Source organism: Bison bison, unplaced genomic scaffold, assembly GCF_000754665.1.
Source record: "Bison bison bison isolate TAMUID 2011002044 unplaced genomic scaffold, Bison_UMD1.0 scf7180017864254, whole genome shotgun sequence".
NCBI classification, from domain to species: Eukaryota; Metazoa; Chordata; class Mammalia; order Artiodactyla; family Bovidae; genus Bison; species Bison bison.
The window spans coordinates 6,061,757-6,078,811 of NW_011494826.1; the positions used below are offsets into that span (position 1 = coordinate 6,061,757).

Consider the following 17,055-nt stretch of genomic DNA (forward strand, 5'->3'; position numbering starts at 1 on the left):
CTGAATGTTGAGCTTTAAGCCAACTTTTTCACTCTCCTCTTTCACCTTCATCAAGAGGCTCTTTAGTTTTTCTTCACTTTCTGACATAAGGGTGGTATCATCTGCAGACCTGAGGTTATTGATATTTCTCCTGGCATTCTTGATTCCAGCTTGTGCTTCATCCAGCCCAGTTTTTCATGATGTACTCTGCATATAAGTTAAATAAGCACAGTGGCAATATACAGCCTTAACGTACTCCTTTCCCTATTTGGAACCAGTCTGTTGTTCCGTGTACAGTTCTAACTGTTGCTTCCTGACCTGCATACAGATTTCTCAAAAGGCAGGTCAGGTGGTCTGGTATTCCCATCTCTTTCAGAATTTTCCAGTTTGTCGTGATCCACACAGTCAAAGGCTTTGGCATAGTCAATAAAGCAGATGTTTTTCTGGAACTCTCTTGCTTTTTCTATGATCCAATGGATGTTGGCAATTTGATCTCTGGTTTCTCTGCCTTTCCTAAATCCAGCTTGAACATCTGGAAGTTCACAGTTCACATACTATTGAAGCCTGGCTTGGAGAATTTTGAGCATTACTTTGTTAGCGTGTGAGATGAGTGGAATTGTGTGGTTGAGCATTCCTTGGCATTGGCTTTCTTTGGGATTGGAATGAAAACCGACCTTTTCTAGTCCCGTGACCTAGTCCTGCTGAGTTTTCTAAATTTGCTGGCATATTGAGTGCAGCACTTTCACAGCATCATCTTTTAGGATTCGAAATAGCTCAACTGGAATTCCATCATTTCCACTAGCTTTGTTCATAGTGATGCTTCCTGAGGCCGTTGACTTCACATTCCAGGATGTCTGGCTCTAAGTGAGTGATCATATCATTGGGATTATGTGGGTCATTCTTTTTTGTACAGTTCTTCTGTGTATTCTTGCCACCTCTTCTTAATATCTTCTGCTTCTGTTAGGTCCATACCATTTCTGTCCTTTACTGAGCCCATCTTTTCATGAAATGTTCCCTCAGTATCTCTAATTTTCTTGAAGAGCTCTCTAGTCTTTCCCATTCTATTGTTTTCCTAGATTTCTTTGCACTGATCACTGAGGAAGGCTTTCTTATCTTTCCTGGGTATTCTTTGGAACTCTGCATTCAAATGGGTATATCTTTCCTTTTCTCCTTTGCCTTTTGCTTCTCTTCTTTTCTCAGTTATTTGTAAGGCTTCCTCAGACAACCATTTTTCTTTTTGCATTTCTTTTTCTTGGGGGATGGTCTTGATCCCTGCCTCCTGTACAATGTCATGAACCTCCATCCATAGTTCTTCATGCACTCTATCAGATCTAATCTCTTGAATCTATTTCTCACTTCTACTGTATAATCATAAGGGATTTGATTATAGGTCATACCTGAATGGTCTGGTGGTTTTCCCTACTTTCTTGAATTTAAAAGCAAAAAGCTTTATTGAGATATAATTCATATACTGTATAATTCATTTATTTAAAATGTACAATTAAAGATTTTAAGTATATTTACAGATATATGCAACTAACATTATAGTCAATTTTATAACATTTTCATCACCTCAAAAAGAAACTTTATCTCCTTTAACTCTCTCTCCAATCTCACTGCCAGGCTTAAGTAACCACTAATCTTCCTTCTGTCTGTGAACTTCCCTCTTCTGGGTTTTCATATAAGTAGAATCGTATAATATGTGGACTTTTGTGTCTGACTTCTTTCACTTAACATGATGTGTTCAAGGCTCATCCAACTTGTAGTGTGTATCAGTATTTCACTTCTTTGTACAGCTGAATTAATATTCCACTACATAGCTATTCCACATTTTGCTTATTCATTCTTCCACTGATGGACATCTAGATTGTTTCCATCTTTTGCCTGCTACGAATACTGCTTCTGTAAATATGTGTGTACAAGTTTTTGTGTGGACATGTTTTCATTTCTCTAGGGTATACACCTAGCAGTGGAATTGCTGGATCCTAAAACAACCAATTTAATCATTTGAAACTGCTAGACTGTTTTCCAAAGTGGCTACACAATTTTATGTTCCCACAAGCATTGGATGAGGGTTCTGATTTTTCCACAACCCAGTAAACACTTGTTATCTGACTTTTTGATTCTAGTCATCCCATTGGGTGTGAAAGGGTATCTCACTGAGATTTTGATTTGCATTTCCTTAATGGCTAACAATGGTGAGCACCTTTGCAATTGCTCATTGGTCATTTCTACATCTTCCTTGGAGAAATGTCTTTTCAAATATTTCGCCCATTTAAAAAATTGCTGTATCTTTCTTATTACTGAGTTGTAGCATTCTTCCCAACTTCCATTCAATATGCTTCTTTTCTGCTAAACACAGCCAATCGCTTGCCACTGAGAATTCTGACTAAAACTATCTGCCTTCCTTCTTTATTATTTCTATTGTCTTCAAGAAAAACTGTGTGAGGAAATTCTGAAAATAAATGCTGCAGTTGTCAAAGCTTTGTGGAACATAGAAAAGAAGGCAGTATGCCTAAGGGCAAAAAGTTATGCATGCATCCATATAGAGAATATAAAACATTTGGAGGCCTCATTTTATTAATACTATCTCTAATTTCCATAAAATAATGTATATAGGCTATACTTTTGAGAGTCTCTTTGCTTCCAACAGTCTTTTATATATCAAACAGTACATGTTCCTTCAAATGCACAGGTTTGAACATACTGCCTTTAAAAGCTTGTTCCGTGCTAAAACTCAGAATCAATCAACATTTACTAACCATGTAACATGTACAGTCTAGTGGGTTAAGAAAAGTAAAGATAATTTGAATCGTCTGCTCTGAGAAAACTCTGCAAGCTAGGGAGGGCTACAAAACAAGGACTTGTAAATAGCAAATAAAGTGTAATAAGCACTCAGCTGAGGCTGGAGACTGTAGAAGCTGTGGATGTGGGGTGGCAGCCTTGGTCCACATGGCTGTGGCAAGGTCTGTAGCAGCCTAACCTGCGCTGGGGAAGGCTGGGGAAGGTTATAAGGAACCAGGGTGAGTTTTACTAGGTAGGTAGGGCAGAAGGACCAGAGGAAAAGGTGTTAAAGCAATGAACTACGGGGTCTACACTGAATGGAGAAGGAAGCAGAGCCAGCAGGGGGCTGATGGAGGAGATCAAAAGGATGACCAAAGGGATCTAGGTCTCAGTTCAATGGAAGACAAGTGTAGGGGCACCAAGAAATTGAGCGAACTGAATGCTCAAATCAGGCAGAGTGGGAAGAGAGATGGAGGAGTTTAATAAAGCTGTTCTCAAAATCATAAGATACCCTTTAAAATTAAGCATTTGTCTCAAAAGACAAGCAGTACATGGTATATTAGTAAGTCTGCAGGGTGAGTGCAAGGTAGGAAGAGAGGTGTGTGGTCTAGTGCCACAATGTCACAAGCAAGCAGATGTGGCGTCCCACATCAGCCCACAGCAAGCTGAGTCTGTGACTGGCTGACAGGTCAAAGGATAATGTCAGCAATGGTGAGGATGAAGAGCTTCTGAAGACTTCAGAGACGGTCTCCAGTTCATTCACTGACTCTGTAGGTCGGCAGTCTTGTTACATTATTCACAGTATATGACAATATCTGTGCATGCTTTGTTTCCCCTTATTGAGATGGAAATAAAATGACTTGGGGGCAAGCTGATGTCGAGAACACTTTCCTGAAGGCAATTTTCAGGGTCACAGTGAGGCTCAGGATTGGCCTCACGTTGTCCCCATCTGCAGCCTCCATCCTCTGTTCTCACCCTAGTTCTCTACTGGAATTGTTCTCACTGGGGTCTCCAGCGACTGTCTAACCACCAAACAGGGCAGGCTCAAGGAACCTCTCTGCTATGTTGATCACTGCCCCAGCCACACTCTACCAAGTTGACCATCTGGACTTCATATCCTCTGGTTTTCCTTTTATGGCTCTGTGTCTTCCTTTTATGTTTTCTCCAAATGTGTTTTCTCTTCTTGCATTTAACACCTTTCAAGCCAGTGTTTCTCAAAGATTTCATTCTCAGCAAATTGTTCTCACTCTACTTTGCCTGGGTGACTTTATTCACTATCTTGACTTCACCTGCCAGCGACAAACTAAAAACAAATCTGTCTCCAGCACCACCTCTCCCTTAGTTTTGAAATTAATCTTATCTCCAACTTACTGTTGTACCCTCACCACAAAGCCATCCCAACTCTGGATGTCCCACAGAACCTCAGGGTCAGTACGTGCAAAGTTCATTTCTCATCCTCTTGCCTGAAATAATTTCTTGTGTTCCCTTAGTGAATTTCATTATCTTCCTTGTTTAGTTATCTAAATTAAGAGCCCTAGGAGTCATCATCAGAGCTCCTCTCCCTTTCCAACATCCTGCCAATTAGACTTCATCAACATTTTATAAAATCATATTCTTCTCTCTACCCATATTCACTTCCCTAGGTCAGCTCATCTGACTCATCACCTCAGGCTCACACAATGTTGTAGGTTTATGTGCTGCCTGCTTCCAGCCCTGGGCCCACCACTGCCACCAGAGAGAGGGATCTAAGGCACACCTGAAGTTGTGCTTTTCTGTTTCAAACCCTTCAAGGGTTCCTCTTTGACTATAAAACATATTATAAGCGTCCCATGACAACAGACACGGATTTTCATGATCTGGTCTCAGCCTACCTGTAGCTTCATTTTCAACACAACCTATTTTGAACTGTGTTCCAGCAACACTGAATGACTTCTCCCTGTGCTTACAGGCTGTTTCTCTTCCACCTCAGAGTTTCTTAGCACAGAAGATTCTCTGTATCTGGATCACGGCTTTGCCTTCACTTGGCCACTCCCACTGATTGATAGTTTACAACTCAGCACAGGCTTCACCTTTTCAAGAAGTTTTCAGAAGTACTTTCGCAAAGACTAGGGCAACCGCCCCTTCTCCAGACTCTCATTAAATTAAATTTATTAATAATCTTTTATTATTATTGATTATTAATTAAATGTATTAATAAATCGGAATACGGAGATTTTCTGTATTTCTTAGTAAAAACAATCTTGAGGAATAAAATATTTTAACTGTAACTTAATCAAAACATAGTTAAGAAACCAGATGTGAGGAACTTAAAACTCTAAATAAAGTATTAACAAAGCCAATAGAATTTTTTGGACTACTGATACCTGTGATGTAGCTAGACAGCTGTGTCAGTACATTAGCACATTTAAAAGTTAAAAGAATATCTCATTTTACAAATATTTAGATGATCTCCTGGAGGTGAAAATGGCAACCCACTCCAGTGTTCTTGCCTGGAGAATCCCATGGACAGAGGAGCCTGGAGGGCTACAGTCCATGGGGTTGCACAGAGTCAGACATAACTGAGTGACTGAACACACACACACAGAACAAAGCTATGCAACTTTTGGAAACTAAATGTTTATATAATATATTATATAAACATTTATATATATATATAATTTCAGACATACTTTACCTTCACTTTTTATTGTTGTTGTTCTTTATTCATATTGCCTTTCACACTGATGTGTAAAGGGAGTTCCTTGTATTTTCTCAAATCTTTGTAAATCTCAAACAAAATACCTCAAAGTTTCCACTTTTTATGTCTTTTTGAGCCAAATATCAATGAATCTTTCATATCAATAAGCCACTGTGAATTCTGGATAAAGACATTAAATGTGCAAAAGACTTATCTAAGTGATGCTGCAAAAATCACATTGACAAATATGTCTGAAGGTGAATCTGGTCTTAGACTTGTTAAATAAGATGACTTAGCAAGCACTTTTATTGTCTGTTTATCAATTTTTTTTTTAAGGCATGAATTCTATGAATCTGCTGACTTCTGAAAACCTCCAATTAATCTATTATCTGTTTTGATTGCTAGGGTCTTTGTTATTTTATGAGTTTGACCAATAATATTCCCAATGTGGGTTATTGAACAAATTAGTTGTAATTTGCTCTTTTGGGCAATAATTCTAACTAGAACACACACTCTACAATTTTTTTCCCCTGAAAAGGGTACAACATACCTTTGCAATTTTGGGGCAGAATTAGATTATATAAGCATAGTGAAACACTATGCATGAATGCTGGTAAATGAACTGTAGTTCAAATTTCTGGCTAAGCAATATTTCTTTTAAAAATATAGGGAAGGAATGTTTAATCTGACCTTGTTTTTTAAACATGAGTTTTAAGTGAAAATGTTGTTCTGAACCCACAAAACAAGCTGTTTGTTGTTCTGAACCCACAAAACAAGCTGTTTGGTATCATCCATAAAGTCAAATAAATAGATGGAGAGTAAATATAAATAACTCTCAAATAAGACAAAACAACTGTCTTCTACCTATAGATTAAACCTAACTCTTTTTTCAAAGAAAAATGACATAATCAAAAAACACCAAGGTGTTTTCACTTGGCAATCAAGGAGGCCTACTTTTAATTTTCATTTCATTCTTTTAAATAAATATGCTTGTACACCCATGGCGGATTCATGTCAATGTATGGAAAAACCAATACAATATTGTACAGTAATTACCCTCCAATTAAAATAAATAAATTTATATTAAAAAATAAATATGCTTAAGTAGTTGTTATTTTTTATAAAGCAACTGAAGAACAGATATATTTATTTACATTTAATGTGCTAAAAGTGATATCTTAAAATTAGCTCATTTAAATTTAAAAGACAAACAGTTTTCTACTGAAATTGATGAGCCTGCTACTAATAGGAAATTGGAGGAAAAAAAGAAATTCAAATGAAGTTGTGAATAAAATGAGAACTGTTTTAGCACAACTCACTAATAAATTGCAAAATAATCTAAAATATTTTCCACTTTAATTATGATAAATTTTATATATATATGAGAAAAATGTTTTCTATTCTCAATCTAGAGGCTCACAGAGCCTCAGAGAAGGATATCAAGGGAGCTATTTCTTCAAGTAAAATACATATTTTACAATCTAACATGACTTATAGAAAGATAACATCTTATGAGGCCATATAAAGAACACACACTTTAAACATTTCTATGAAATTTCAGTAAGACAGCCATTGTATTTTAAAAGATGTCAACAATCAAAATCAAGTTTTTACACTATTAGAGAAGCATGCTTAATTTTCAAGGTCTCAGACTAACAGAATAAGGTAATAATACAGATGATTCAAAATAACAAATAACCTAAAAGTTACTGAAGTTTGTTTTGTATAAATAAATCCATATTACATATATGTGACACATAAAATGTACTTTGCAGTATATTTGCAATAAATAAATTTTCCTTATTGCCTTTTACTTGGGCTAAGGCTAAAACCATGGAGTTCACATTCCAGGGGATCACAGTGGTCAGTCACTGAGGAAAGATATACCAGGAGTATGACAGATAGGATAAGAAGGGTTCCCAAGTATTTAAAATTTCACCCAGAGAATGGAAAAATTCTCTTCTAGGCTGCGGAATATGTGATGCTTCTCAGAGAATCCTAACAAATGTGAGGCTCAGAATTCTATGAGACCTAGACAAGAAAGGTACTGATTGTGCAATAGTTTTCTCACTGATGGAATGCTATTCATCTGTTGACACAATGGATAAATTGAGGGGGAGGGGGTTACAATTCACACCATTGACACAGGTTTGCTATTGATGATAAGGTGTATTTTTCTTTCTGCTACACAGTATTTGATTTTCATGTGTAGTCACATGTTTGTCTAACCCGTAATCAAAAGACAAATAACAGAAAACTGAAATTCTTTCAGAACATACATTTGACGTGCTTCATAAAATTCATGAATGTATTTGTCTTCAGTGTGCAAAGAACCCAACATGAAGGGTACACTATGCTCCTTGAACATTTAAAACTCCTACTTGAAGTAAGTACAATAGAATCAAGTAGGAAGGCCACAATGCATCTGAGCATTCTTGTTAAAAAAATTATTTTTAGTGTCAACTCATATTGATGACTTAAAATGCATCAGATTACAGGGAAGAGATACAGTAAAGCAGGATACAATTAGTGGCAAATCTACTGCTCCCATCCTCCCAAGTTCTTATCTTTCTGAGTCTTGTTCATGGAGAATATACAAATGTTACCTCTGGCTCTCATTCGCAAAATCATCACCCATAGATTTCTCTCTTCAATGTACCTGGAGATGTCAAACTGGGAAACCAAGCTATTGACAGCAAAGATTTTCAGTTTCAGCTGAACTTCTCTCATTCAGTGGCAGTTCACTCAACACTCTTTCAATAAGTATGTACTGACTATCTAATATGTGCCAGGTGCTCTATGGGCAAATTATGCACACATGTGCTAAGTCACTTCAGTCATGTCTGACTCTTTTCCACCCTATGGACTGTAGCCTGCCAGGTTCCCCTGGCTTTGGGATTCTCCAGACAAGAATACTGGAGTGGGTTGCCACGCCCTCCTCCAGGGGAATCTTCCCAATCCAGGAATAGAACCCACATCTTTTATATCTCCTGGCAGGTGGGTTCTTTACCCTTAGCACCATCTGGGAAGCTGGGGCAAATTATAGTCAGTGGGTATTTGGAGAGCAGTAGAATCTAAATGTTTTTCTTGTCATTTTCAAGTTTAGACCTAATGAATATCAATCAATAATTTAGGGCCTGGTATATTAAAGTTCTATCTCTAAAGCCACCACCACCATAAGTAAAAAAATGTAAAACATTTGCATCTTTAATAAATTTGCAAATAAGCCCATTTTCCCGTATTTTATAAAAATTTACTTTCACTCCAGGTGAAATCCTACCAAGGTTTATTCTATTCCATGAGACTCTATCAATAGGAAAAAGATTGTTCTACCCCGAATTTTCAGCTACATAAATATCAACTACCAGTACGCTGAAAGGAAAAGTACAAAGTATTAGTCTTGATTTTAAAACCACCAAAGAAAGTTGGGAAGAAAATGGGAAAGCTTTCATAAAGGAAAAGGGCACAAGTGAAACAGAGGGAACAAGACTATGAATAGTTCTCATAAATAAAATACAATCATGCAATTTCCATTAGAATTAAAATTTGTAAACTAATAAATGATGAAGCTATTGGAGGCTTAGAACAACTCATCTCATCAATTTATACCCAAATACCTAAAAGAAAAACAACTGAACTGAGCCTGATAGGAATCACTATCATTTACTTTACATTTGACCAAGTGTCCATAGTATGCCAAATAACTTGCACTATGCAAGGCAATATCCTCTTAAGGTACAACCTAGCTTAAAATAACTCCCAAACTACAGGTTTTCATCAATTTTGCTTGAAATGTTTAAAACCATGCAAGGCCTCAGGATGAGCTTATTACTCAATCTGGATAGTATATTTTGTATTTGGTAGCAAAACTGAAATTGGTTAAGGTATAGTTCAGAATTATTATTCTCAAAGTCCTTTTTAACTGAAAACTTAGAATTTTTAAAATGTTAAGATTCTAAAGGTAAATGAAGTAAACTTAAAAGATCCAAATAACTAAGATCAACAGAATGGGGATATTCAACTATTTTCACTAAAAACACTAACCAACTTACTAGACAACAAAGTTGTCTTATTATGCAACGTTATAAAGTATATAGTAATATTTCAATTTGTTGAGTGTTTTCTACTTTTTATGGCTTTGAAAAGCAGGAAATCTATGAGTTATGATTTATCATTTTATTTGCAACTTTAAGAAATGTATACATTTATTATTATAGCCATAATGACAGATGACTAGTTCCAGTGGCAAAAATCTCGGCAGGAAACAGATTTAGCAATTTAAATGTTTTATAAGTTTTTGTAATTGGGGAAACTTTTCATAATCTGACATTTGTTAAAACCACTTATTAGAAATTATGCAGCACAGTAGCTGTGGAAATATGAGCTAGCTTCACAATTATAAAGTCAGCCTATGTAGCCCTTTTCTATTGTATATAGTGGCATAAACCCCACGGCGGCCTATCAGCTAACTGGCAGGCAGGGGGCTGCTCTATTCAAAGTGAGAGATACAAGCTGCAGGGCAAAAACCTGGCAGCTCCCATCTGACCCCACAATCCCCTACTGGTGACAGCTCCAAGCTCCATGGCAAATTAGGCCTTCTCATATTACAATTGGAGAAGACAGATTCCATTAGCAGTATCTGAAATTGAGTGGAGAGCTGCACTGTTATCAGACTTGACTCATAAGCACTGCTATTAATCAGAGCTATGATAGCATTTATATATTTCAAGCTATCTGCTGCCGCTGTGATATTCTGCTACAAAGGGTTGATGGGACTTAGGAAAGTGAACAATAGAGCTTTCTGGGAAAAGCAGAGTAAATCAAGAAAGTCTATGACTTCCGCACATTCTGAAGGGATTGTGGTTTACATAAATTTTCTCCCAATTGGAGATTGAGCTCTTCCTCATCTTACACATGGGATTTAGTTGTCACTCAATGGTAACAGCTGTGAAAAGGTGAAGCGGCCCACCGCTCAGAATATTGCCTTTGCTTTTAAAGCAATTAACCCATGAACAGGAGGATACCTGGTGATATCAAAGGGATTAGGCCAGGCAGTGCATTATTAACATTTCCTTGAACTAATTCTAACTCTGACTAGCTGTCAGAAAAGACTCTACAGTCTTAAAAGAGTTTTTGCCCTGCTTTTTTCCTTCAAAATGAAGTGCTGCTATTTGAGCCTAATATGGCCTTCTACTTATAAGAAAATGCAAATGAACCAAGCTCTTAATATGCTTAGCCAGTCTGAGTCAATGCAATTTTAATACAAGTATGAGAGAAATATATGATCAATTAACCAGGGATCAAGACAGATATTCTCCTGAAAGGAAATTAATGCTCCAGTACTTTCCATTCTTCTTCAACTACAAAAACTTGGCGACTATTTGTTACTTATGCATAGTTACCTCTGAAATTAGGAAGAGCTTCACATTATTCTCTATGGCAATAATCTAAAATACTCTTTGAGCTGGAAAATCCAAATGTCTCTTAAGCAGGAGATTCTACATACTCTAAGGTATGGCATTTAAATTTTCAATTCTTTATTGAATGGAATCTTAGCTGAAACCCTAAGAATAGCAGACACAGTGCTCAGAATCAAGTGTTCCTATTCCAAAAGTTTAATCAAATTAATTTTTAGTAGTGGCAGAATGTTTAGAAATGTTTACATAACTTATAAAAAATAAAATATTGCACAAACAAAATACTGGCACAAAACAATCTACCAGGAGATATTTAAATATCACTGAAATTGGCTGTAAGTTCTTTGTAGTAAGCAGGCAGAGTTTCAAGATACCTTTAATTATAATTAATATTCACATATTCTAGGGAACCTGCTTGATATTAAGAGATCTGATTTCTTACTGTAAAACCTTAATGGAGTTATAAAGTTTTTTAATGCAAGCTTCCTGAAACAGTGCCTTTTAGAAAAAGAAAAAAATTTATTAAAAAAAATTTTATTTAAGAGTAACTTTGCCTTTCTCTAAAATAAGCACTGAATTTGATTATAAAAACTAAAAAAATTTTACTTTCAATTCAAATGAGTGCACAACAAATGTTGCTGAATGAGTTCTGCTACAGTTCCATTTGGCCCATACTAGTTTGAAAAGGATATGCTGACTCTCAAGCCTGTTGAGAACATATTCCCTGCCCTGGAACTTATCAAAAAAATAGGACACTAGAGATGCTTTCATCTGAGATCATAAGCAATTTAAATCTTCCCTCAAGTAAAGGATTGTTATATGATACTATCAACAGAGTCCATTCTCTGCCAGTGATACCAGAACATATACAATGGAAGCATGTTAATGACAGTGAGTTCAGTACTCCTTCCTTACTAAGTACATGTCGATAGGATCTAGTTTGAGGTTTTTAGAAAATAAGTTTGAAATTCATGTACTAAGCAAAGCTAAACAATGTTCGTATTAGTGATTTATAGGACCTATAACTTTTACGTTTTTGTATTAATAGGATTTGCAAATTTCAAATATGACACTTTTAAATACCCTTCTGTCAAACTAAAAAATCATTTACTTCATTGGCCTTCAAAGGAAAAAAAAAATCCCAGTTCCTCTAAATCACTTAACTGTAGTACAGAGTCTTAAATGCACAGATGTACACATTAATAAAATGAATACTATTTCCTATAAATGAAATGTATTAGATTAAACTCCTTTAACATAATCATGCTTTAAAATATCCCCTTAGGGGACAATACATAAATAAATACATGCAGAAATAACTGCCCCAATCTTACTATTCTTAATTCAGTAAAGTACAGTGACACATACAGCTTTCAATGTACTGTTTTACTCATATCCTTTCTACCTCAGCAAATATAAAAGAATTCTTGCCAACCATTAGGAAAGATTGACAAAAAATGCAGTGTTAATGACATCTTATAGGCTTTTAAAAGCAAAAGAAAGATGAAAGAAAAGCAAAAATTACATAGTAATTGGCAACAACGAAGTAACTGGTCTTTCAATCCAAGTCATGTTTACTGAAAAAAATGGAGCTTTTTACATCAACATATTTAAACAGAAATTTGCTTTTGAAATACAATCTTTGTTTAAAAGGTACAGAAGGTCTTTATGTCCACCCCAAGAGCTAAATATAGTGAATGCTCTGTGAACAATTACCTGAAAAAAACCTAAACCTGTTAAAAGAATTAATTTCCTGCACACCAGTCAGCACTAATCCTACATGTACAGTAATGTTCTCTTAAGTGATGGGGGAAAGAAAGAATACAACTGTCTCCAGGATCAAAACCCCTCAATATTCAACAAGAAAATGGAATGATGACTTGGTCGGTAGATAAATAAAGTAGTGAAATGTCTTCTGAATGAGTTCTGATGAAGGAGTCAACCTGTGAAGGAGTACATTTACTGTACGCTAGGACTGGAAAAAAGCCGTCACTGTAATGGCTGCACAAAAACCGCGTCCTGCTGTTGGGTTTATATTCACAGAAGGAAGGTTTTAAAGGTTAAGTTCAGGTCATTTGACAAATGAAATTGTAACAAGCCAGCTGACATTGTATAATGTCTTCTTCCACTCGATCAATAGGCTACTGTTAGCCCTATTACCATAGAGATGGCTTGCTCTTTCCCGAAGGGCGGCCATTGTTTGACAAAACAGATTTGCCACTTGAACTAGATTGTTCCCAAAGGACGTGTACCTTGTCAATTATCTGTATTCAAAATAATGAAGTATTTTCATATTAAAATTACATGAGAGATAATATTGTTAGGACACATCTCAGAAGAAAGTAACTTTTCCAAAGTACTAGATTACTAAAACTAAGCAAATATCCAGTCTATTAAGAGTTTTTGTTTTAAAACATGTCAGTAAGCATATGAATTTATCATTAAGACCATATATTAAAATAAAATGGTCACAGGTCTGTGTGCTGATCTAAAACCCATTATAATCAAGCATAATAATTATAGCTATTTTAAAATGCAGACAACTCAAAGGAAAATTACTGTCCCAAACTATTCGGATTCTGGAAAGACAAAGAATTTATATATGATTTTTGCAGTGGTTTTTATGTGGAAGGGCATCAACAATTAATATAACAAAAAACCATGGAAAAGTTTTAGAAAACAAATAGCTTTACTTGCTTTAAGAGACAGCTACAGCATTTAATATGTGTATATGTTGTAGAAATAATCTAAAATACAAATGAACTAGCAAAACAAATATTAGTTTAAAAAAAAAATGGCTTTGTCTTAAATATCTTATGAAAATTAGTAATTCATACATTTAATACAGAACTGGTATGTTCTAAATTTCACTCTAGATATTTAAAATAGTTTTTCTCTCAATGAAAATAATGATACAGCCTTAATTATAAAATAAGACCAGAAGGAACAATTCTAATAATAATTACTCTAATCATTTAGAAAAAGTATTCATAATACTAATTAATCCAAGCAAAAATGTTAAACATTTAATACTTAAAGATATGGCTATCACTGAAAACCTGTAAGACTGAAATAAAAACAAATTAAATAATACAGATAAACGTTTAGGAATGATCAACAATTACAATTTTGAATCTGAAACTTTCCACAAATAGATTTAATAGTAATTTTTAGCCATAGTAACTTTTACCTTCTTACAAACAAGCAAAGGGAATTTAGAAAGAATTTAGTCAAAGGGCAGTAATATGACAAATGTAAATAAAACAGTCTCCAAAAAGGACTTTTGAAATTTTCTATTCAAATTATACTATATTTACATACAAAATTATTTGTTTTTATAATAAAATCTGCAATACTTTTTGAAAGAAATGTTTTAACTTGGTTTTTCCTTTTTAGAAAGTATAGTTTGTAGTTTTGACTATAATCCTTTCAGGCGTAGGTTAGACTGAGTTAGTACTGAAAGCGAGAAACAGCAAAGACAAATACAGATTACCAAATCCTAAACTAATGACCTGTTTTTTTAAAAGTAGGGTAGCCTTCCAAACTAGGAAAGCCTTTCATTATGAAGTAAGTGGTGTCTCATTTGCTTGTTTTCCCTACAGCTATACTGTAACAAAGTGAAACCTTACTAAAACTACATTCCCAAATTGATTTCCTTAGTTAATAGCCTCATTTCAAAATGTATGCATGTGCATATTTAAAATACAATATAATTAGGTATTAGCTCTGGACCTGATAGGCAGCTGCCTATCAGCAATACTGTGAGTAATTAAATAATATTTACCATTTACCAAAAGAAGAACTTCATACTGTTAAACTGGCCCATCTGCATCTTCCTAAAATGACAAACATTATTAATTCTGCCTAAACAGAGAATTGTGATAATGAACTGGTGACACTTTCTCTCCACTGTATGAAGCAGAACCAACTGTGTAATCATTTGAGGGTCAAACACATATGAAATTACTGTAAATTGAGAAAGTGAAATCACATGAGTGATTAGGAAAACCATTTAAGCAACAAAAGGTGTTCTTTGGGTTTTTTTTTTTTTTTTGTCATGTCATGGGCCATAAGAAAACTCCATCTCCAATTAGTTAAAATTAACTTTAACTAATCAACTACTTTACCTGAAAACGGTGAAAAAAAGTAAAGCTGCAGCTGCTGCTCCAAATAAGCCACACAGCAGATTGACTCGGTAGGCAACCGAACCAAAAGGAAATAGTAGAATTGCCAGTTTAGCCACCAGAGTAAACAAAGGGTAGCCAGGAGGGTGGGCAACCTAAGGGAAAATTAGCAACAGTTAGGAGGTTTCCATCTAGTTTTAAAGGAACAGTCACACTGGCTTTCATTGAAAAGTAGCCCTTTTCCCAGGCAAGTATAAAGATTAAAAGACAATGACTAAATGTTTGAATAGTGGTTTTCTATTGTAATCCTCTTGTGCCAATACAAATAAATATTTTCTTTAGTGGATTTGGCAGCGTCTATCACATGGTGTGTCACCTAGAGAAAGGGTGACATATTTCATTGTCAGTCCTTAAGCAGTTTGTTCTCTGGGTTCACAGTACATTAGGGTCATTTAAAAGGCTATTGAAAAAAAGCTGGTTCTGAAATATCGCATTGGTTAGAAAGTTGAAAGACCACACTGCTATCGGATTACCACCATGCTGACAGTCCTAAGGTCTTGCCTAAAGGGATCATACACCATAATAAAGTTTATTAAATAATAAACTTATTAAAACTGTTAACCCGATTTATTTTATTCTCCATAGCTTATACAAAATTTGGGGTGATAATAAGCCAGCTACTGTATATATAGTAAAGGCTTTGCTTTATAATTTAGTTTAATTGGATTTAAAACTTAAAGTAAATTGTCACGTACTGTACTTATAAGTTACTAAAAACTGGGGTTTGAAAATAAATTAATCTACTTTACTCCATGCTTAATTAAACTTTCTTAATTCCTAAAACTGTTAATGAGAGCATTGATTAAACAATAAAACTAATACTTACTCCAAGCTCATGTGCGGCTGTGATCAGTTCCCCTGTGAAAAAATAATGTAAAACCAATAATTACTATTAGAAAATGACACTCCTCCAAAGTTTTCAAAATCCAAATGCTTGCATTGGGGTTTTGCATTAATTTGACTGGATAAAACTGTAAATCTGTAGAGATTTAACAGCATGAAATAGTCTCAGAGTATTTTCTCCCTTAGGTCTCATTGAACAAACTATCTTTGACAGTTTTTAATAACTGGTCAGTGGAAATATAGGTGAATTCTAGTTTCTAAAAATGCTTATTTTAAACAAGCTCCTACTATAGGAGGGAATAATATCCAATATCTTGCAATAACCTATAATGAAGAATATGTAATATGTATAACTGAATTACTTTTCTGTACACCAGAAACTAACACAACATTGTAAATCAAGTATACTTCAACTTTTTAAAAAAGCTTACTTTCCGTCCTGAAGGTTGTTTACACTTGCAAATATATAAAAACTCTTACAGAGCATTAGTGTAAAACGCTGTTATCCCTCAAGAATTTAGTGCAAAACTGCCTGTAAAAATGCAACCTTATATGTAAAATGAGCAGAAGCTGGATTTGAACAGTCTATAAAATGTGCCTTTCCGCCCTAAGCTGGCATTTAGATACCTTCTCTACATTCATTACCCTGGATATTTTTAAACAATTGCCAAATGCTTATTAACTGCAGGTTATTTTGGCAAGCTTTGATTACCACAGCACATTTTTTTTCAAACCATTAAATCACCATGTCATTTACATAGTTCTTTGTAATTCCTCAACATTAGCAATTACTTCTAAAATTATGATGTAGTAATTCAGTGCCTATTTGATAGTCCTTTTAGTATCCAGGGACTATTTCTGACTCATTCCTATATACATAATACTGTACAGTTTAAGAAATCAATCAATATTAACTGATTTATGAAAGTTAAAAATTATCAGAAAATGTATTAATGTCTATTTTCTATCCTTCAGTGGCTATCAATGTCCTTCATTTCTAGAACCCTGATCATATTAATGTCTATTTTCTATCCTTCAGTGGCTATCAATGTCCTTCATTTCTAGAACCCTGATCATATTTTAGACCTTTTCTCTTGTCCTGGGCTATGGCAGTAGCTTTTGACCAATATTCTATTTCAATTCATCTCCCTACTGAAATCACTAATTACTG

At 34.9% G+C, this 17,055-nt stretch overlaps 1 protein-coding gene across 5 annotated transcripts in view; it reads right to left on the reverse strand.

Annotated features, from left to right (window-relative positions):
- TMEM260 (transmembrane protein 260) overlaps positions 1–17,055 on the reverse strand; it is a 70,231-nt gene that overhangs the window by 44,071 nt on the left and 9,105 nt on the right. For all 5 annotated transcript variants that reach the window (XM_010847696.1, XM_010847697.1, XM_010847698.1 and 2 more), the window contains exons 2-3: positions 15,868–15,899; positions 14,985–15,136 (exon numbers count right to left, since the gene is read on the reverse strand). In XM_010847696.1, coding sequence (XP_010845998.1) covers positions 14,985–15,136; positions 15,868–15,899 — 184 coding nt within the window. The remainder of the gene's footprint in view (positions 1–14,984; positions 15,137–15,867; positions 15,900–17,055) is intronic.